Here is a 22,578-nt window from a genome sequence, read left to right as displayed (position 1 = left end):
TTAGAAAGCGCTTACAGGGGCGGTAGCCCAGGACTCCAATTTTTGCGGGACGCTCAAAGATTTTCTTCTTCTTTATTTTTTTAATGAATACATATTTTGCAAATATTCCATGTTATATAAAACTTATATGCCCAAATTAGTTGAGGTGCATCAATATTTGGGGATTTTTATGATCATAAACAATATTCCTGTATTTGAAAATTATGAAGTTATAGTCAGTTTCTTCAGGAAGAATATGGAGTTATGATTAGTACCTACCATTAAGGCGACTACTTTAATTTTCTTTAGTAAAATACATTTTCTTTAATGGACAGGGCACCAAGCTGGCTACAGCCCCGGGCCCCACATCCTGTGAATCTATGCAACATATGAGTTTCTTCTTTTGAATTAAATTACTGAATCTACAGAGACGCACCTGTAAATTAACAACTAGCAGAGCTTACCTGTAATCCTCACAACTCCCATTCATTATATGGTTTGTCCAGGTTTGTTGTGCACCGTTAAAGTATCTTACATGCAGAGAAGCATATAAATAGTTACATGTTTACTCTTTAAAATGTAACAACTGTTTCTGCTGGTACTACAACTAGCTACTGCAGCGGTACCTGTCGTAGGAATCGAGAGAGTTGGCGACAGACATTCTCCTCAGGTGTCGCCTGAATACAGAGGAGGAGGAACTGAATCCAGATGTTCAGCACAAACTAAACACCAAAATGTCCACAACTTCTACTACTAAAGTACCAAAAACAGCAAAGGAAGAAGGAAGGTGGTGCTACAACATTAAGGGAGGCTAATGCTAAGTCAGAGGTGTGAAGTGTGAAACTATAGAACTAAAATCAGAACCGACTCAAGGTACCAACAGTGAGACGAAGTTATTCTCAACTAAAACCTGAACATAAATCAGCTCTAACATCAGGACTAAAGTGCATTACATCCAGTTCAGACCCGTTTCTGCTTTTCATGGTCCAACACATCAGCACATCATACTGGATCGGACAGCGCCTGTTACCCGCTAATGCTAGTGATGCTCCTGCAGGCGCCATTATTGTGCAGTGAGTCATAATAATGATGCAAAATCTGTTAGAAAAATGTTCGTAGCACCTTTATTTCTTATCAGATTTCTATAAAATATGTCTTCAGTTGAAGCTTAGAAAGTTGATCTGTGTTATCCTTTGATATACATCTATAAATAATTTGGTTTCTAACAGTTCTGTCAAAATGCAAGAGAGGACTGAGCTAATTTCTCTTTAAAGTTGGTCAATAATTAAATTTTACATCTTTACTGGTGCCAAAGTTTGTTCAAATTTAACAAAGTATGGCTCCTAAACTTTATAAAATGTCAACCTATTTGATGATTGTTATGAATATTGCAACAATCTACAAAGGAAGCAATTACTCCAGTTTTTGTCGTTTATTGAACTTTTATAAATCACAGCAGCTGCAGTGATTTACACAGCAAGGGAAAATAACGCTGAAAAACAGGGGAAGAGCAACTCGAAACCATTCGTATTCTGCTTTGTTTTTTTCTTGCGCTCTGAGTCGACTTTACTCTAAAGTTTCTAAACCCAAAGACCCGTTGCCATGGTAACGAACCAACTACAGCTCTGCTAGCCAGCAGAGCGGCGATCACGTTCAAGTGTATCAAATTAAAACATTTTCCTGACCACTGAAATGTATACCTTTGTTATCTAGTTATTGCTGTGTTGTCAAATAACGGAAAAAAATGGCGTCCTTTTTTCATGTTATTGTGTCATTTCTCCGACCACAGATCTTCCTGACTCAAAGCACAGCAACGGCGCGCGCTAATTGACGTGATGTCCAGTCCAGTATTACATCAATGATCCAACTGCAGCTCTTCCATAACTTCAGTACTGATTTATTAATTAAAGTTTTCCCATTCTAAAGGTTTAATTAAGCCGGAACCGGACTTCATGCTTCTCTAGCTCCAGTCCACGTGTGCTGGTGCTGTTTCCCTCGGTTACCTGTCCAGGCTGCTGTACTGACAGGCGTCAGAGTACGCTCGACTCAGTTTGGAGCCGCGCAGCAGCCGCACCGCGTCCTCCCGGTACAACGGATTCAGAGGGTTGCCGCTGGCAACCAGAGGTCAGAAGTCAGAGAGGTAAAGAGCCACAGAAGAAGAGGAAACGTTTGGGTAAAAATAAAAGGCTATCTTCAAAGAACAAAAAATATTGTGCCTCGAAAAGCAGCAAGTAATTTCAACTCATAAAAAGAAATCTCACCGCGTTGCTCTTTAATCTACTAATCTAAAACTAGAATCATCTAATAACAATTTTACCAAGATAATATATTACCAATTTATTATCTTGGTTTCTTTCCTAAACGAGAAATTACAGAAAATATATTTTTTTAAGTGGTTTTTATTTTGATCTGGAGTATTAGGGCCAGGCGCCAAGAATTTCTGCTTTATTAGGAGAATAAGGCCACACATTTATCAAATGTTTTATTTAAAATTACAAGAAAAAAGTTACTTTTTAATGAGAATCAGGTTGTTTCTTCAAAACAAATAATACTACTACTGATAATAAATTGATGCTGATGTGATAAAAGGTGAAATATTTCCTTATGTGTAAAATCAATAACTTCACAAAATGCTCAACATTCCTCATTTTCATTAATTTCTCATGTTGAAGTTCTCATAAAGTTACTACTTTATTCTCAATTAAAAAACATATTTATTCTGTGGCAGAGTTAACCTGAATTAATTAAGTCATATTTTTATTGTATATATTTATATTAGTACTTTGTATTATTATTTATTTTATTATATTTATTGAAGCCCTGCAATGACATTTCACTCAATATGTACATTTTAAATGTCCAACTGAATGACAGTAAAGTCTGTCTATGTGTATTTAAAGTCCAAATAAATAGTGGCTGTAAAACACATTAAAACAAGATGGCCGCCTTGGGGACTCTGACGTCACTCTGAATTATGGAAACCCAAGGAAAATCCAGATTTTCAAAAAATGTAATCTCCAAAGGCTAAAATGAATTTATCTGCCATGCGATGCGATCTGCTCAGTATTTACCTTTGTGGAGGCGGTTGGCTTGGCGACCGTGACCTGCGCACCATCTCAGATCGGGAGCAGTGATTGGACGATATCACCTGTTCTGGCACTGAGAGGGTGGAGCTGTGGAAGTCCCGCCCATTCTGCCTGTAATCTGCATTGAAACAAATAAACGTGGCTTATTCGTCTACATTTATGTGATCTAAAGATAAAACGTTTAGTCAAACCACAACTTGTGAGAAAAACTTTAAGTTTCTAACTTAACAGACGGAAAATCAGGTCCATAAAATAACCAGGAGTTAAAGTAACTTTCTGAGTCTCAGAAGTTTATTTTTCAATTTTTTATTGTCAACTTGGTCAGAACACTCCGGTAAATGAGATTATACATTTAAACAGGAAATCTTACATGCCATCACACTTTAACAATAACTCTAATTATTACGGATTACTGCTCATGATCACGGCTCCATTTCCATAAAATATGTACATACATTACTACTTGTATAATGTGTTATCATACATTAATAGATAACACTTCTATTTTAATTTGAAGACATGTATATTTTACTTTGTGTATTTTTTTAAATTTATATTGAGAATATTGTCTCTTATTTGTCCATGTCATGGCGCTGCTGCCCAATAATTACCCAATTCTGGGATAAATAAAGTACATCTTATGTTATCTTGAAGTAGCAATAATAAAAAGAGAGTTTGAACATTTAGTTTTTAGAAAAAAGTAAATTCAATACTAGAAGAAATCAGATTTTTACCAATTCCACTGGTAAAAAGAAAATCTAATTTTTACCAAAAAAATTCAGATTTTTACCAGTGGAGACATTGTGTTCCAGTTAATGTTTTTTGTAGAAATTCAAAATGTTTTGTACACCTTTTTTTTTTTTTTCAAAAGATGAGTAAATTGCATTGTGGGATGCTGTGGTTACCTGAAATGACGCCAATGCCGTCTTCACAGTCGTAATCTGAAAACTCGCTATCGCTGATCCTCTGAGATCCTGCAAACACACAGAGGAAGGGAGAAACGAGAAGGAGGATCTTTAGAAGATCACATGTCATCTTCAGCTGGAAGCACAACAGATAGAAAACCGTCAAACTCAGGAGCAGAATAAAAATAGAAAATAAATATGCAACTCTGATTGAGGCAAAAACCTTTGGTTGTGCAAAGTATCTTTTTAGTAACAAGAAATGTTAAAAACCATTGTCTCTTTCCTCTCACATGAGAATAATGCACTAGTCACCTAAAATCACAATAAGATACATAGAAATTTGTGGGGTAATGTGACAGGATGTGAAAATGTTAATGGGGAGTGAATACAAGGAACCACATTTAGCCTGTTACTGCCAATTATGAGTCAAAAGCATCATAACAATCCTTCATCTACAAACAAAAAGCAAACAAACTTCTATCAGTGTCTTCAGTCAGAGGCTTTTGTAACACTGACTGCTAGAGCATCTACACTAATTCTTTAAGGAAAATTACAGTTACGCGTAATATCCAAATAAGCTGCTGCAGTTTACACTCGCACGTGAAAACGACTGCAAACAGATTATACACAAATATACACAATTATACAACCGTACGTGTTTGAAAAGCCAAAGTGGAGCCTCCTGCACAACCAACAAGAGTCAGGGAAGTGGTTTCTGGATGGTAAGTCAACAACAAAACACTTGTCTCTTCCAGCAGCCATTGTACAGCGGTAAAAACAGTGGACAAAATGTGCTGGAGTTCCTTTGGGTTGCTAGGTAACAGGATGGGGCTCGTCAGGTTGTTACCTAGCAACAAAAACATTAACATCGGAAATTTTTTGAAACAGCTTCTTTTTTAAACACAAAAAAACATTAAGTTATTGGCAAAACTTTTTTTTTTTCCGGCGCTAGTGGCTCGTATTTTTGCGACAGTAGGCAGACAGGAAGGAGGGTGAGGAGAGGGGGAAGACATGCGGTAAAGGTCATCAGGACCGGGAGTTGAACCCGCGACGTCCGCGTCGAGGACTAAGGCCTCCAAAAGTGGGGCGTGCTAACCCCCTGCGCCACCACAGCACACCCCACATTTCATTTTTTTAAATGCTTGGGCTGTTTTCAGAATCAGTAGGAACTAAAAGAGAAATATAAAAATGTGCAAAATGTGAATTTTGCATAAAAGGTCCCCTTTAACATGGACAGATTTACAAATTGCCCATCCTGGTTGTTTCTGATTTTATGGCTGCAGAAACAAAAATTGCAACACAAATTCAGAGGACTCCACACAGACACACGGGCACACACACAGGTGTTATTACCTGAGTTAAAGTAAGGACCTTTATCTGGTAACGCATCATAAGAAGTGAAACAACAAACAAACAAAAAATAGATGTTAAAAAAATGACATGATGGAATAAAGACACAAAATAAAGATCTATATTTCTAAAATTGATTTAAAAAAATGTATCAATAAGCTGCGATAACATAAGAAAAAGAATGTGACTGAGTGAGAGTTGGTGTGTTTCTGGTGTGACCCTCACTCTGAAGCCTCCTGCTGCTTTGGGAGGGCTCGGTCTGCAGTCCCCTCCTCTGCAGGTAGGGGGAGGCGTTGGGCAGCGGCACCGAGGAAACGTCATGAAGCTGCAGCTTGTACCAGTGAGGCTGATCGTCCAGCAGCGCCGACTCCAGCTCTATCAGGACCTGACGACAAACGAAACACGGGGAAACGTCAGGACGCCGTTCCTTAAAGCCAAAGTTCTTAAGACCTTCAGTCTGAGGATCCCTTAACCTGTTTAACAAACACTTACGGACCATCTAGCTTCAAATTACCCCTCATTAACACAACATGTTAATATATACAACCTAAAATGAAAATATTAGTCTCTTAACGCACGTATTGTTTTCTTTGTTCTTCCATGCTGCTTGACAAATGTGAAAAGTCATGAACGCGTCTACTCAGGGTGTTTTTAATTATTTACAGATTCTTAGTTTGGATTTCCAATGTCAAGAATGGAAATCAAAAACAAGTTGTTCTTTACTACCAAGTGTTGTGTGCATTAATAACATTTACAGCTTGTAATTTAGAAGCACAATTAAAAGAAAAACAGACTTGAGTTGCTTTGTCAGAAACAAAAAATAAATATAAAATCATCCACCCGTTTCTATCAACTGCATTTATCTATTGTATTTAATTAATTAAATTTAATAGTCGTTAGTAGTGAGCAGAGCATAATACGCTAGCAAAGTCGTAAAAAACAAAGAACAGTTCTCACCAACAGACTCGTTCACGGCGGAGCCGTTCAAAAGAATCAAATAAATCGGTAACGAACGACAAATCAAAACTCTCAGCAGATTTGACTTAGTTTCCTCCGATCACATAAATAGTTCTGGAGTTGTTTTATTGTGAGTAACCCGATTTTAACCCATCCATCCATCATTATTTTTAAGCAGAATCCTTTGCTTAAAAGTGTCGCACTTTGAGCTAACCTAACGTCACGGGAAATAAACGGTCGTTTACATGCAATACCTTGAGGACCACTAGGGGGCTCCCGCGGACCAGTCACATATGATAAAGACTGCTTTAGTCTCTGCTCCAGGTGTGCTCACCTCTCCCAGGAACTGGCTCTCCTCCTCTCGGACTCTGGCCTGGTCCCAGACGGTGAGCTCCAGCATCCGTTCCCTGAACTCGCGCCGATGAACCGGGGAATACATGAAGGTCTGGTTCCAGCGAGGCTCCAGGGACTTCTTCACCGTCTTCGTCCTGCGTTTGCTCTTATCACTGGGAAGAAAGCAGATGAGGCACAAGGATTTACATCAAGTGTAGAGCGCGAACCGGGGTTATAATAGCTTTGGGGTTTTTTCATTATAGTCCAGTTTTATTCTGTTGTGACTTTTTTTTCTAATTCAGTTAGTTTTGATTAGTTTTTAGAGTGTGTTTGCTAGTTTGCATTAATTATTATCAGAGTTTGGTACATTTCCTTGAGTAACGTTTTGGAAAAATGTACTTTTAGGAGTATGTTTACTATGCTGTACTTTCTACTTCTACTTGAGTAAAATTTCTGGATTTTCTACCCACTGATAAAAAAAACAAACATGTTTTAATCAAAAATTCACCAGAAACAGACACACATGGGCGTTTTTTGTTAAAGTTTTATAAATGTTATAATAAAAGAAACTGATTTGGAAAAAATATTTTTGCCTGATTTTGTTAGTTTATAATTTGTTATTTATATTTTTTAAATGACAAAATTTCCACTTAACTTTATATTTATAATATATTTTTAAAATATTTAATATATAAAAATTGTATTTTAAAATATATCCAGTATTTTTAAATATTAACTATAATTAAAGCATTTTAAATATCTAATTTCTTTAAATATTAAATAATTAATAATTTGACCAGTTATTCAGGTTTACAGAATAATAGCAATGATGTAGTTTTGTTTTTCTTTGTTCTTCTACCTTCTGTCCGGCAGGAAGTAGATCTTGACGTATGGGTTTCGCGGTCGTCCATCGTCCCGAACAGGAAGTTCTTTGGCTCCAAGGACCGTGACGATCAGCTGATGACCAACCTTATCATACCACAGTTTGATCTGTATTAAAACATTAAATACAGCAACATTAGAAACAAAACAGAGAACGGATCTGACCCATTCATACTGGTTCAAACTTTATAAAGGGCAGTAGCCCAGGGCTCCAATTTTTTAGGGGGCGTCCCTCATGGTCGCTCTGCTCTGCAGCCATTATTTGAGACTCTAATCAGCTGCTCTCAGTTGAAAAAACTAGAGGTCAACGATATTTTAGCGTCAGCGTAAAACTGGACCGATTTTAGTAACTAATATTTATTTCCATCCTGTTGTGTCTTGAGTATGTGTCACTTTCTCTGGTCATGTGATCGCAACAGACCTGTCTTTAAAATAAAAATATCTGTATGCCAAAAAAGAGAAATTGTCTCTTTTAAAAATAACAGCCAAATTAGTAACTAGTTTAATTTACTTATGGAATTTTTAACTAAAACTTTACTTTTAGGACATTGTACTTTTTACCTTTACTTGAATAACTTTATTATGATGCAATGCTAATTTTATTTCAGTAAGATTTCTGGATTTTCTACCCACTGATTAAAAACAAACTTAAGTTTTAACCAAAAATTCCCCAGCACAGACACACACCTGCAGTTTTTGTTAAAACTTCATCAGTTTTATATTGAAAAACACTGATTTGGAAAATTTTTCTTTATATTGTAATTGTTATTTATATAAATTATTTTCATTTTAATATTTAAAATACCCAAATTTCCACATAATTTTATATTTTGGTCTGTCTGATGATGTCGTTTTAAATATTAAATAATTGATGTTTTGATCAGTTTTACCATATTCTTTAAGCTACTTTTTACTTTTACTTGAGTAAAAATACTTCAGTACAATGTTTTATGTTTTCTCATATGGATCACGAGAAAAAATGACACATATTTGGAAAAGTTGTTTCATAAATTGCAGGTAAGCATCTATTTTACACTAAACTGATGAACTCTACAGCTAACACCAAACTCAAGCTAACCTACAGCCTAACTCTCTACAGGTTACCTGGATCCTGGGAACCAGAGGAGGCCTGTTTGCGCTCTGTAAGCACATACATATCACCATGGAAACGCCTGTTTACGGGTTTCTGGGCCTGGATGCGAGATGTTGGCTGAACTTACGGAGACTTGTCCCGACAGAACGCTGGGGCTCATGGGAGAGGTGACGGAGATGGTCGGGCCGACCTTCTGTGAGTCGAAGGAACTGGAACCTGAGCACAGAAAAACAAAACCCAGTTCCACTAGAGCCCGCTTTGTCCAACACGCGATACTTTAGGAGCTTACAACACTGTTTTTCAAAACCTCAGAAGGTTGGAGAGAAGATGAGAAAGAAAAATTCAATAATAATAACTTTTTTTTCCAATCATTTTTTAATCAAATATAAATAAAAAAAATTTATGTTATTTCTGATGCTTATTTTCTGTGCTAGCAAGAAAAAGACCAAAGGAACTGTCCCAAATGGAAATTAAATGTTGCAACTCCAATCTCATGACTGTGTTGACATGCTAACAGCTCAGTTTCCATTAGCAATCAATGCTAATCCACCTCATTTGCTTTTGCTGTTCCGTTTTAAATCTATCTGTACATTACGGTAACAGGAAGAAAAGGTTTGAACTTCCTGCTTCTTTCCCTTCTCTGCATTCATTAAGCCTCATTTTCCAACTACTCTGGCATTAGTTATTAGAGATCAGGTATTATCTGAGCTTTCAAGATGCTTATCAGCTGCTAACAATTGTAAAAACAAAACCTTGTAATGGTTAAAAAAGTTAACCGCAATATTTTATCCAAATAAATGTAAAATAAATAACAGAAGCCTCCAAAAAGAACCGAACTAATGTAGAAAATGAAAACAATATCAGAGTGTCTTCCATCAGAGGCTTCCTCAAAGTCGCTGCAACACAGACTGCTACATCAGATTTTTTCTGCCATCACCATCTACAGTAAGTCTTTGAAGAATTCAAATTAGTGAGGATTACAACTAAATTTAAATTCTCTTTGGGATCAATATTTGAATTTTAACAATATGATTAATTCTAACTGAGCTAAAACAGGAAAACCTTAATGACGTACTCTGAGGGAAAAAGTTTAACTGCTGTGGTTTTCTGTAAGCTTGTGTTGGATTATTTTTTGTGTAAAAACTCACTGGAGTCCAGGTGAACACTGGAGGCGTCTGCTGCTCTTGAAACGTCTCTGCTGAGCAAGAACCAACAGATATCCGTTAGCATTAGCATCTAATAAAACATATTTTAAAGTTAGATATGATGCAGAATATGTAAACATTTTTAATTTGTTAGCTTGGACTGGACCAGATGTGTGACCCACCGGATCGGTCGGCAGACCACCAGCTCCACCTGCGGTTCTGGTTTGGACTCCATGATGATGTCATAGACCTCGTTGAATGTGGCGCCCTGAAGAACCCGGCCGTTCCACTCCAGAACCTGATCACCTGGAGATCAAAAATGTAACATATGTTACAGTTTACACTGCAAAAAGCAAACGAGCCACACTGACTAGATGAACTTCGATATTTATTACTGGATTGGATGGAGCCTATTAGCCGCTATAGCTAGCAAACGATAGCTGTCCAAGAAATGACTCAAGCAAGAGTAAAAAAATATTTGGTAAAAAGTTTACTCAAGTACTGAGTAACTGATCAAATTATCAATTATCTAATGATTTAAAATTACATTAGATGGATCAAAATATAAAGTTAAGTGAAACTTTTGGTACTTTATTGATCAAAATGAAAAAAAATAACATAATGATTTTTTCAAATCAGTTTCTTTCAATAAAATCTTCTGAAACTTTACAAAAACTGCAGGTGCGTGTCTGTGTCTGGTGAATTTTTGGTTAAAACATGTTTGTTTTTCATTCAGTGGGTAGAAAAAACAGAAATTTTTACTCAAGAGTAGAAATACTTTATAATAAAATTTCTCAAGTAAAAGTAAAAAGTACAGCGTAGTAAAATACTCTTAAAAGTAGATTTTTTTAAAAAGTTACTCAAGTAAATGCAACTAGTTACTACCAAAATTGGGTCGGTCTACTCTACACACAGATCTGTTGCCGAGGCAACCGACTGACATGATGTGTGTTATCACATGACGTCCAACCCAGTAATATATGCCAATGTAGATGACCCAAAAAATATGAGAAGTAAAGATTCTTTTACAAAGTGAGACTAAAATAAAACAATCAGGTTGATAGAAACAGAAAATCAAGACATCTGGTAAGTTAAGATTTTTATAACAAATATAACAACTTTACTGTAAGTTGAAGAAAGAAACATTTAACGTATAATAAGAGACGTAATCTATGAGCACAAACTGTGTTTACCTGGTCTCAGATGTCCCACCGTGTCTGCCAGACTTCCTCTCTTCACTTTGGTGATGAACGCACACAGACGGCCAGACTCCGTCATCTTCCCACCAACAACCTGAAAAAACCCGGTGCCCATCAGCAAGCCACTGGACGCCACTGGGATGATCATAAGAGAAACAGCAGCGCCACCTTGAGGCCCAGCAGGGCTCCTGTATCTGCAGGAACCGTCCCGTCCTTCATCCTCTTGTTCAGGACGATTCGACCAATCAGACGCTCCCCATCTTTGGATTGTTGCCATGTGACCGGCTGCTAACGAATGACAAAAAATACTGTTTAATTCATAAAAACGGCCAGGCAGAAAGGCAGACAGGGAACGGATGTTATGATGGAGGGCGTGTTTGTTGAGTTACCATAGACATAGGTGCAGGCTCGCCATGCCAGGTACCGTGATCCCACCACTGGCTCTCCATGTCTCCTGAAAACAACAAAACAAATGTAATAAAACCAATTAAAACTCATAAAGCTAAAAAAAACTTAATCTTTGGTCCAAATCAACTTTTCTTTTCTATTTTGTTTTTTCTCTTTCCTTCCTTTAAAACACATCTGAAATGAAATCCTGCTTGGCTTCTGCATACGGTCACAAGATCCAGCATAACACCGTTCAGCTATTTAATATTTATAGATACATTTTGTTATGGCACCCCTTACTGTTCTCTCTTTTTAAAGTAAGTGTCTCTTTTTGGTTTGGCCTTTGTTGATGTACATCCCTCTAAAATCTTCTTGAAAAGAAATTGTATTTAAAAAGACAATAAGGGAACTATTTCAATCGGAATATGTCCCGATCCGGGTGAATTTGGTGTGTTTCTGTTTTGATTCCTTGACTGGTTTTCTTCTTAGATCCAGCTTCAGTTTTCACAGCTGTTGACAGACATGCTTTGCTAATAAAGGAGTTGCACCGACTTCCTCCAGTAGACAGTTTGTCCTGCAGTCAAAAGCCAGTTTGATCACCTACATCCATTTCCTCCACAGAGGGGAAACAGTGACATCACATCCATTCACAAGAACTACAGATATCTTTTTTCTGATTGCGTTTCCACAAAAAAGTCTTCTTTATTGACTCCCAATGATGCTGCATAACTCTGCAAAAACACACCACCTCACCAAGTATTTTTGTTCTGGTTCTGCTCTGCATTTCCGGAGCCAGAACCAAACATGGAGAAGCAGGATTCAGCTTGTATGCACCACAAATCTGGAACAAACCTCCAGAAAACTGAAAAACAGCTGAAACACTGAGTTCCTTTAAACCTAGACTAAAACCCAGCTGTTTAGTTGGTTTTGAACCATTATAAATTGAACATTGACCGACTTATTTCATGTGTATTGATGATTTTAACAATGGTTCTTGACTAAATGTAATGTCTGTTGTTGGTTTTCACAACTGTTGACTAAAATATGTTTCTTTTTTGTTATGTTTTCACAATGCAAAGCACCTTGAACTACTGTGTTGCTGAAATGTGCTATAAAAATAAACTTGGCTGATTTATTGATTGTCTAGTTTTTAGTGCAAATATCTTAGTTCACTTTAATAGAGACACAACTAACTTACAACTGACTTTCCAGCAAGATATAGGAGTTTGTTTTAAGTCAATAATTTGTACTTGTTCCATTGCAGATAAAACAAACTCCTGTATCTTTCTGAAAAGCTAATTTAAGTTAGATTTTTTCTTATTTCAAGTGTTGTAAGATATTTACACTAGAAACTAGACCAAAACTGCTTGGTAATATTTTGTTTTTTTGCAGTGAAAACAGCTCTGGGATCAGTTTTATGCAGCATTATTGTCCGTCACCTGCAGTTTGAACCTATAAACTTTCTGTCATCAGTGAAAGACGATTAAATGCAGGTAAATGTAGAGCAATAACAGAGTGTTTGAGCCTATAAACGGACAGGAAGTCCACTTAGACCCGTCATCAGGTGCAGATCGCTGCCAGAAAGCCTCTGCAGTACTCACAGGTCTGAGAGGATGACGGCATGATAAAAAAAGAAGCTTTAGATGAAGAAGAAGAGCAGGAGGTGAACCTGCAGCTCCTCGGTCCTCCTCTCTCTGGGTGAGGGATCGCAGTTTGCCCCGAGCTCTGCCTGCAGGCTGCAGGGCTGCTCATACCTGTCTGTAACAAGATTAGCTCAGGCCAAACAGAGTCCGTCTCTCTGTCAGCGGCAGCATCGTGGCTTCAGCTGAACTTCACCGGTTGCTAACCTGCTGTTTGCTTCACTTTGGGTCAGAGAGTCTGCGAACTGGGAGAAACATTTCAGCAACTCCAAGCACTTTCTTGAAACTTTAACCTTAAGAACTTGGAAAAATCCAACAGATTTCCAGGAAAATGAGCAAAATATGCAGCTCAGCAGCAGATCCAGGCCGCCTTGTCCACAGTTTGGTTCCCTCCTGCACTGAACTGTTTCTATTCCTGCTTCCTTGCAGCGACTCTTGGTAATCCAAACTCTTCACTTGTAATCCAATTGACGGAAAGCATCGACGCTGATTCTGTGACCCATCAGAACCGACAGGCTGAGATGTTTGTCTCCCACCATGGCCAGATTATCGACCAGCTTCTCCAGGATCCGTTCTGTTTTCCAGTCGAGTTTGTCGGAGGTTTTTATGTTGCGTCCTGCGGTCCAGGTGCCTTCAGTAATGCAGCGTCAGAGACTCTGAGCTGATCTCTCACCTCTGACCCCGATGGGAGGAGTCACTCTGAGCCAATCAGACTCCATCGTCTTTCATGACTTTGGTCCCTGAGACGTAGACACAGAAGATTAACCGAGCAACGATGGACAAAAACCAAAACTAAAATCAGCACAGCTTCATAGAGAAATGTTTTGCATGATAACTTAAGTTGGAAAGCGCCAAGAGCCTTGTTTCAGTACCAGAGTTTCTCAAGTTTCAACAACTCAAATTTAAGACTTTTTAAGACCGCTATGTATTACATTTAAGACCTGCATCTCCACAGAAATCTACAAACATCAACCAGCCAGCTAGAGACAAACTTGAAAACATGACCAAGACACAAAAAACGCTAGCTAGCAACGGTACATTAGCAGCTAGTTAGCGGTAGCCTCAACCTTCTCGAGTCACAAAACGCAACACATGTGACTGAGTGCCACTCAAATGTTAGCCTGGCAGGAAAGTCCCACAAATAAAAATTACAAAAATAGAATATATGAGATAAAATAGTGCAAATAGACAAAATTTCAGACCTTTGAGTAACATATTAAAGGGCAATTCACTTTTTTAAAATTTATTTAAGTCATTTTAAGGATGCGTGGACACTTTAAGTTCATGTCCATCTGAGCTGCAGTGAGTTCATGCTTGGATGTTGTGATGAATTCCTGAAGGCAAGAGGTTTTAAAGAGGCAGAGCCCCAATTTCAAGGCATGAAATCAGGAAGCAAAATTTATTTTAAGTGAAATTTGATATATGCAGCATTTGTATAACAATTGAAGGTAACAGTTACTTGGTTGTGCTATAAAATGGCCTGGAAAACAGATAAAAATGTCCCAAAAAATGTAGGATATTGATGTTTTTTTATGTTTTTAGAAGCATACAGAGAGAAGAAACACAGAATGAGTTCAAAAATGCTAATCTTTAACAAACCAATCCATTAGAGACAACTCTCTACAACATTTAGTGGGATTTGGAGGTACTCCCAAAGAATTTAACACAAAGGCAATGGCCAATCATTTGCATCAGAGGAAAAAACTGGGAAAAACAAGTTGTCTAATGTGGAACAGTACCACCATAAAAAACCAGAAACCTGCAACCAAATATGGAAATGAGAGGAAAGTAGAGAGTTTTCTCACGGGAACCCTCTGTTGTGAGGCTGAGGAAGTGCAGGTGAAGCTGGTTGGAGGTGAAGCCAGATTCAGCTGTAAGAAGATTATCACACTGAGCTAATTTAAGTCAGAGACACTGAGAACACACAGCGTCTCCTTTTCCACTCTCCCTCCTCTTGTTTTCTCAGTTTAAAGCCTGAAAACTCAAGATATCACTGAAAGGCAAGTTCCAGGAAAAAGGCAAAGATACTTCACATTTCCACTAGAGGGCAGAAGACAATTTAAACTGAAGCGATATTCTGTTACAGGAAGCATATTCATTTATCACCACGACGACAGTTACACTGCAAAAACACAAAATCTTACTAGGTATTTTTTTATTAGTTTCTAGTGCATAATAGTGCACAATAAGACAAAATTAACTTGCAAGTCACTTTTCAGCAAGATAAAGGAGCTTTAAGTCAATAATTCCTTAATATTGATTAAAAGGTTCTAGTTCCACTGGAATATTATTTCACTTATAACAAGACATTTTTCCCATATTATGTAATCTGCCAATGAAAGTAGTACTTTCTCATCAGAATCAAGGACTTATTGACATAAAACATGCTCCAACATCTTACTGAAAAGTTACATGTAAGTTAGTTCTGTCTTCTTTCAAGTTTACTAAGATATTTGCAATAGAAACTATCAAAAAATACTGGGTAAGATTTTGATTTTTGCAGTTACCACCATCTTCTAAGTCCATTTTATTTCTATCTGAGAACTTAATGTAGTATGTAATATTACATACTACATTAAAATTGCACTTGATTTTATATGGGGTGATTGGAGTGCTGAATAATGGATACTACACAATAAAATATAGAAAAACCATATTATTTTATGAGCAACTACTGTATATATTGTGAGTTTTTACCCTTAATTATATAATATAGTATATATATATATATAATTCTGACTTGTGGGTTATTGTTGTTCACGGCTAATCAAGCTAAAAATTCAATTCAATCTCAATTTTTAGCGCTACTCTAGAAAACAAATCTACTCTAACTTTACAGCAAGGTACTCTGATACTCTGGATGTGTGTTTCTACGTTTTGATACTCTAGATGTGTGTTTCTATGTTCTGATACTCTGGATGTGTGTTTCTACGTTCTGATACTCTGGATGTGTGTTTCTACGTTCTGATACTCTGGATGTGTGTTTCTACGTTTTGATACTCTAGATGTGTGTTTCTACGTTTTGATACTCTAGATGTGTGTTTCTATGATCTGATACTCTGGATGTGTGTTTCTACGTTCTGATACTCTGGATGTGTGTTTCTACGTTTTGATACTCTAGATGTGTGTTTCTATGATCTGATACTCTGGATGTGTGTTTCTACGTTCTGATACTCTGGATGTGTGTTTCTACGTTCTGATACTCTGGATGTGTGTTTCTACGTTTTGATACTCTGGATGTGTGTTTCTATGATCTGATACCTTGGATGTGTGTTTCTATGATCTGATACTCTGCATGTGTGTTTCTACGTTCTGATACTCTGGATGTGTGTTTCTACGTTCTGATACTCTAGATGTGTGTTTCTATGATCTGATACCTTGGATGTGTGTTTCTATGATCTGATACTCTGCATGTGTGTTTCTATGTTCTGATACTCTGGATGTGTGTTTCTACGTTCTGATACTCTGGATGTGTGTTTCTACGTTCTGATACTCTGGATGTGTGTTTCTACGTTCTGATACTCTAGATGTGTGTTTCTATGATCTGATACCTTGGATGTGTGTTTCTATGATCTGATACTCTGCATGTGTGTTTCTATGTTCTGATACTCTGGATGTGTGTTTCTACGTTCTGATACTCTAGATGTGTGTTTCTATGATCTGATACTCTGCATGTGTGTTTCTATGTTCTGATACTCTAGATGTGTGTTTCTACGTTCTGATACTCTAGATGTGTGTTTCTATGATCTGATACTCTGCATGTGTGTTTCTATGTTCTGATACTCTGGATGTGTGTTTCTACGTTCTGATACTCTGGATGTGTGTTTTTATGTTCTGATACTCTGGATGTGTGTTTCTATGTTCTGATACTCTGCATGTGTGTTTCTATGTTCTGGTACTCTGGATGAGTCTTTCTACGTAGCTTTCTTCTCCTGTAGTTCTTACTGTCAGGCTCATCACAGCTGGTGTATTCAGGTGTGGTCAGCAGCTCCTCCTCTGAACTGCTGAAGCTGCCAATCACGTGCATCTTCCCCATCATCCTCCCTCTCTGCGCCATGCTCTCATTGGTGGGTTTCCTCTTCAGGGCGGAGCTCGGGTCCAGGAGTTGCTGTGGCAACGGGCTGCGTCGAGGAGACGTGGGGCTAAGGTGATTGGGAGTCCTGTCAACTGAGAATGACCTCTGACCTCCAGACCCAATCAGTCCCTGAGGCCGATTCTGGCGGACGGCTGAGGAGCGAAATAATGAAATAATGAAGCAAGACATTAATATGAATCTGTTATTTACTGATTTATGTGTCTTTTTGTGCCGTTACCTGGCAACCCTAGCCAAGCCCAGCCCGTTACCTAGCAACCAGTTCTAGTTCCACTGGCAGATTATTTCACTAATAACAAGACACCTTTCCCATGTCAAAAGTGAAATAATCTGTCAATTAAACTAGTATTTTTTCATCAATATTAACAAATTATTGACTTAAAATAAACTCCTATATCTTGCCGAAAAGTAAATTAGTTTGTCTTTTTTCAAATTTACTAAGATATTTTCACCAGAAATTAAACAATCAGTCAATAAAATTTTTTTGAATAGCGTATTTCAGCAACACAGCAGTTTCAAGAGCTTTACATGATGAAAATATTACAAAAAAGAATCATTTAGTCAACATGTGCATTTTGTCTCTTACATCATTAAAATCATCTGTTAGGAAAATTATTGGTCAATTCTCTGTGTGACTGTGTGAAGAGAAGCCCAACCTCCTTTTTCTATACAATAAAGAGAAATGCAAAGAAAGAACTGGCAGAATTGAGTCCAGGCAGTGTTTGACAGCGATTCGTCGCGTCTGTTCTCAATTCTCCTATTCTGCAGAAAAGAAATCAAAAGAAACCTAATCTCTGTCTCTGGCTGATTCTTTGCAGGTTGTGACAAAATAAACCTATCATCATCAAAACACATCAAATATGTTAATTTTGTCTTTTTTCAAATGTAATAAAATATTTGCATAAGAAACTAGAGCAAAAATACTTAGTATTATTTTTTTGCAGTGAACAAATAAAAAGAATAAAATAAAAAAAGGAGATACACATTAAAATGGATGCATTTAGAACAGGGGTTTGTGGGTCGGGGGCCATTTGTGGCCCTTGGAGTGATTTTGTGTGGCCCCCAACTCCAATTCTAGAATAAAACTTTGACCTGTGATAATGAATATCTTAATTTATTATATTTAAATTACATATATGTTTAAATAAACATTACTTAAAATAAGAAATATAAAAATGTAATTTTCTTATAATAGAAAATAACACAAAGTAAATTATAAAGACTTTTACTGAAAAGACGACTTTGCTGCTTTTATTTAATTTGTTAAACTTGGATAAATATAGCTAAACACAGAACGGAAACAAGCGGTGTCACAACAAAAATTATATTTTATAACATATCTGGGTTAAGATACATTATTTCTCTTTTAATCTTAGCAGTTCTGATTTTTTATTATTATTTTTCTTGTTTTAATTAATCTAGGGCCATTTTGGGTGGAAGTGGGAAAGAGAAATAAGCAGCATGCTAAACAAAGAGTAAATCCTGACCTGTGTGTCTGAGGTTGAGGTGTTCCGGTTCTGCTGCAGCCAGCGACACGTCGCTGTGCCGGCGCTGGTGGCGGACCCGGCCGACCTGCGCCAGCATCCTCATGGTCTCCTCGCTCGGCTGCGGCTTAACCGGGTAGCGGGCCAGGTTGGGGTCGCTTCGGTAGCGAGCCTGAAACTCCTCCTCCTGGCGCCGCCGCAGCTCACGGTCCACCAGAACCGGGTCAAATGGGTGGTCCTGATCCAGGAAGGAGAACAGGTGAGCTTCCTAACACAAGTCTAGCAGAAAACGGCGCAGTTAGCTTCAGGTTCCGAAGTTTGGATTTATAGTTTAATCCAGAGTTTAATCTGGATTAAACTGAAATTTAAAACCAGAAAACATTTTAAATATCAGAATAAATTCAATAAAAAAATTTTTTACCTTTAAATCTGAATCATCACATAGAAAGATACATAGAATTCATCCATCCATCCACCTATCCATCCATCCATCCATCCATCCATCCATCCATCCATCATGTTTGTTATACAAAGCATTCACTTCATGCTTTCTCTAAGCAGCTTATTAAATTATTATAAAAATATTGCATATTTTATAGTCATTGAATGAGATGAAACAATAATAAAGAAGAAATAAAAACAATATTCGTTCTTGTTTTTGCACACATAACGTTGAACATACAACATTCTGGAAATTAAATCACCACTGCGACATAAGAGTCGTTTCGTCGTTGTTGTCCCACCTGTGAGTGCCAGCGGCCGCGCCGGTCTTTGATTGGTCGCCTCTGGACACGTAACTCCTCCTCGCCGTTGCCATGGTAGCTGTGCGTGGAGCGGGGGCGGCGGTCCAAGCCGTGGTCGGAAGGCGAGCGAGGCATCCTGCCGCCACCATCGTAGTACGACGCGGAGGGGCTCCGCCGCCTGTCGGACACACGGAGCGAACCAATCAGGAGGGAGGAGACGCTGCTTCACGTAAACAAAGGAGACGATGAAAATGTTTCTGTATTTGAAGTGTTTCCAACATGGCGGTGTTCACGACTGGTGAGGGGAGAGACGAGTCTACAGGCGAAGATCTTAATCTACAGAGATCCAAACCGCATCTATGGATGGATGGATGGATGGATGGATGGATGGATGGATGGATGGATGGATGGATGGATGGATGGATGGATGGATGGATGGATGGACGGATGAACAAAATGATCGATAGATGGATATTCATGGATGGATGGACAGACAAAATGACGGACGGATGGATGGATGGAAAGAATGACAGAAGGAAGAAAAGAAAATGCAAAGAATGACAGAAGGAAGCAGACAAAGGAAGTAGGGAACGAAAAAGGAGGGAAGGAGGGAAGGATGAAATGTAAGAAACAAGAAAAGAATGAATGTGGGAAAAAAGGAAAGAAGGACAGAATACATCTTTCTTTTTTTCAAATTCCAAATTCCAGATTTTTTCTTTTCATTGAACGTCGTCCAGCAGCCTAACCTGAGATCCCGCCTTCCTTCCTTTATCAAGTAAACTGAGGGACATGAATTAATTATAAATAATGTAAACTTTGAAAACTTTTTGTTTTCTCAGAGTAAAACTGCTCACTCAAACCACCCAGAATCTCACTGAATCTTCTCTGAACAAAGATCACAAACTCTGCGTTAACCTGTAACTGGATGTGCGAGACGCAGACTTACATGCGGCCACCGTTTCCTGCGGCCACCGTTTCCTGTCAGTGCGCGCCGACGCAGCCGTCACGCAGCTGCAGGACGACGAATGAAACTCTGAGCAGACGAGGATCCAGACATCATCGTGTTTGAGTCGTGTGTTTTTTGCTCAGAGATATAAGCAAAGAGCCTGTTTCTGTTTTTCTGTGCCGGTTCAACACACGACACATTGACACACATTAACACACTCAGCAGGTTTGTACCTGACAGCTGGAGTACAACTGAAGCTCCGCCCCTTTCAGCGCCCTCTATCTCACTCTGACTCCGCCCACCTGGGGTATTACATCACCGCTACTAGCTCCCGTTAGCCTGTGTGTGTTAGCCTGCTGTATTTAGTAGCAGCAATAATCCCCAGTGAGCTGAGGGATTATTATTCTGTTAATCTGATTAGCGTGTGTGTTTGAGTTTGTGTGTATGGGGGCTGTGCGTGTTTGATGGGGAGGGCAGGCACAGTGTGTGTGTGTGTGTGTTGGAGATGGGGTCTGGAGGTAAATTATGTGTGTGATCTAATTATGACCAAGTCAGACGTCAAAAGGACAAGTCTGAATTTTACTGACTCAGCAGTAAAAACCTCCAGACAAAACTGAGGGTTAAATGTTTAAGAAACACAAAAAAAGAGAAAAATATCCTTTTTGCCTGTTTCTGACCTGTTGCTGCAGATTTAACATCATATTTTTGGTTTGTTTTAACTTAAAAATAGTAAAACATATATTTCTTTTTGGTGTGTCACACATAAAAACCCCTTTAAGCCTTAAGCAGCTTCTAAAAAACACTTCAAATTTCTGATCCCCCAAAGATGTTGTGCTCCATTTGTTATTTTTTTTCACAAAAAAATCGGTTTTGGTATTAAACCACTCAGTGCTTCCCTAAATCTTACTGAATCAAGAGATTAAACAACAATTATATTTATGTATGGTTAATTTTTTACCTTTTCCAATTTAAAAAAAATTGCAAAAGAAAAAGTTTAAAAAATGCTACATCAAACTAATTAAAAATCCACTTTTTTTTGATGAATAACTAAACTTAATTTCTTAAATTAAAAACAATGTATTATATTGTTAAATGCATTGCGTTTGTAATTAAATTAAGTTTTATTTTAGTTCCAAGCTTGCCAGGTGAATTAACTGAGGTTAAAATGTGGCGGTCAAAATGACTGCTTCTAGTCATTCTAGTACTTTCATTATGGCGGCTGTTAAAATGTTAGATTTCCTGGTTCTCCATCACCTTCACGTTGCTATAAAACTGATGTAGAAAAGCAATCGATGCACTTTCAGCACCACAGATGTTTAAACAATGAGAGAACCACAGGAAGAGAAGCGCTTCTTTGAATGACACATTTTATCACTGATAAACAGAGATATCTCTACTCTCTGTGGAAAAAGAGAAAAAGTATATCATACTGATGATATAATTATTAGAATTATTTCAATTGTTAAAAGAAAGTAATTAAAAAATGAATGTGGCTGCACTGATAGTGAGATTTTGGTTGTTTTTAAAGTTAAAATGTAGCGCGTCTGCAGTTTCCCAAATCAGCTCCAGTATTAGAATAAAAGAAAACACAAAAATGTAGCCAAGTTATTTTATGTTTGAAATGGTTGTTTTTCACAAAAAAACACCCAATCTTTAGTTTTTCCTCGTGTCAAACCATACGTTTACGTTTCTGAATCCAATCAGAGGTCAAATCTTGGGTCTCAGTTGGATGGTGGGTTGTTTTCTCTATCCTGCATCTAGAAGAGTTGTTTGTTGTCTAATATTTTAAATGACACTTACTGCTCTGTGGCTCCATTGCTCAGGGGCCCCACGGCCCCCGACGGCCCCTGCATCGGCCCGTGTGGAGGAGACGCGTTGGGGTAAAATTCTCCCGACCGGGTCAGAATCTCCTGCTGCTTCCTGCACACGTTGCAAACCCACATCACCTAAAACACAACAACACACACGTTTATATGTGCTCACATTTCAAACATTAGTGTGTTTTATTTGGATTTTATGTGATAGACCAATACCAAAATGGCTTTCAAAGTGGTTTGGACTTTGACTGGACCATTCTATCCTTTGGATCTAATCCATTTCATTGCAGCTCTTGAGTTTTAACAGGTTTTCTTTCAGGATTGTTCTCCCAGCGTTCTTATGCACAAGAAACAAATGCAACCCCAGAGCATTACCCTGCCATCTCTATGTTTCACCCTGGTCACGCTAAATGCAGTGTCCATGGGACTTTCTGGCTGCTTTTTAATTAGTTTAGGTTGATAAATTCATAGTTGTGCCATTTTTTTCCATGTTCAGATGATAGTTCAGAGTTTGTATATCGTTTTGTAACCTAAACAGC

At 38.0% G+C, this 22,578-nt stretch overlaps 1 protein-coding gene across 9 annotated transcripts in view; it reads right to left on the bottom strand.

Annotated features, from left to right (window-relative positions):
• Positions 1 to 22,578, bottom strand: part of LOC116730864 (regulating synaptic membrane exocytosis protein 2-like) — a 47,126-nt gene that overhangs the window by 17,687 nt on the left and 6,861 nt on the right. For 3 of the 9 annotated variants that reach the window (XM_032580386.1, XM_032580392.1, XM_032580393.1), the window contains 17 exons: positions 22,023 to 22,168; positions 19,277 to 19,454; positions 18,537 to 18,771; positions 16,902 to 17,183; positions 11,319 to 11,383; positions 11,098 to 11,217; positions 10,924 to 11,023; positions 9,913 to 10,036; positions 9,734 to 9,783; positions 8,713 to 8,801; positions 8,597 to 8,632; positions 7,470 to 7,600; positions 6,612 to 6,783; positions 5,546 to 5,705; positions 5,324 to 5,347; positions 3,971 to 4,039; positions 3,051 to 3,183 (listed from right to left, as the gene is read on the bottom strand). In XM_032580386.1, the coding sequence (XP_032436277.1) occupies positions 3,051 to 3,183; positions 3,971 to 4,039; positions 5,324 to 5,347; positions 5,546 to 5,705; positions 6,612 to 6,783; positions 7,470 to 7,600; positions 8,597 to 8,632; positions 8,713 to 8,801; positions 9,734 to 9,783; positions 9,913 to 10,036; positions 10,924 to 11,023; positions 11,098 to 11,217; positions 11,319 to 11,383; positions 16,902 to 17,183; positions 18,537 to 18,771; positions 19,277 to 19,454; positions 22,023 to 22,168 (2,114 nt within the window). Of the gene's footprint in view, positions 1 to 443; positions 510 to 605; positions 657 to 1,982; positions 2,091 to 3,050; positions 3,184 to 3,970; positions 4,040 to 5,323; positions 5,348 to 5,545; positions 5,706 to 6,611; positions 6,784 to 7,469; positions 7,601 to 8,596; positions 8,633 to 8,712; positions 8,802 to 9,733; positions 9,784 to 9,912; positions 10,037 to 10,923; positions 11,024 to 11,097; positions 11,218 to 11,318; positions 11,384 to 16,901; positions 17,184 to 18,536; positions 18,772 to 19,276; positions 19,455 to 22,022; positions 22,169 to 22,578 lie in introns of all 9 variants that reach the window. The other 6 variants (XM_032580394.1, XM_032580388.1, XM_032580387.1 and 3 more) reach the window with 6 other exon arrangements.

This window comes from Xiphophorus hellerii, chromosome 13 (assembly GCF_003331165.1).
Source record: "Xiphophorus hellerii strain 12219 chromosome 13, Xiphophorus_hellerii-4.1, whole genome shotgun sequence".
NCBI classification, from domain to species: domain Eukaryota; kingdom Metazoa; phylum Chordata; class Actinopteri; order Cyprinodontiformes; family Poeciliidae; genus Xiphophorus; species Xiphophorus hellerii.
Note: the sequence above shows the minus strand (reverse complement) of the source record. Positions and strands in the feature narration are given on the sequence as shown.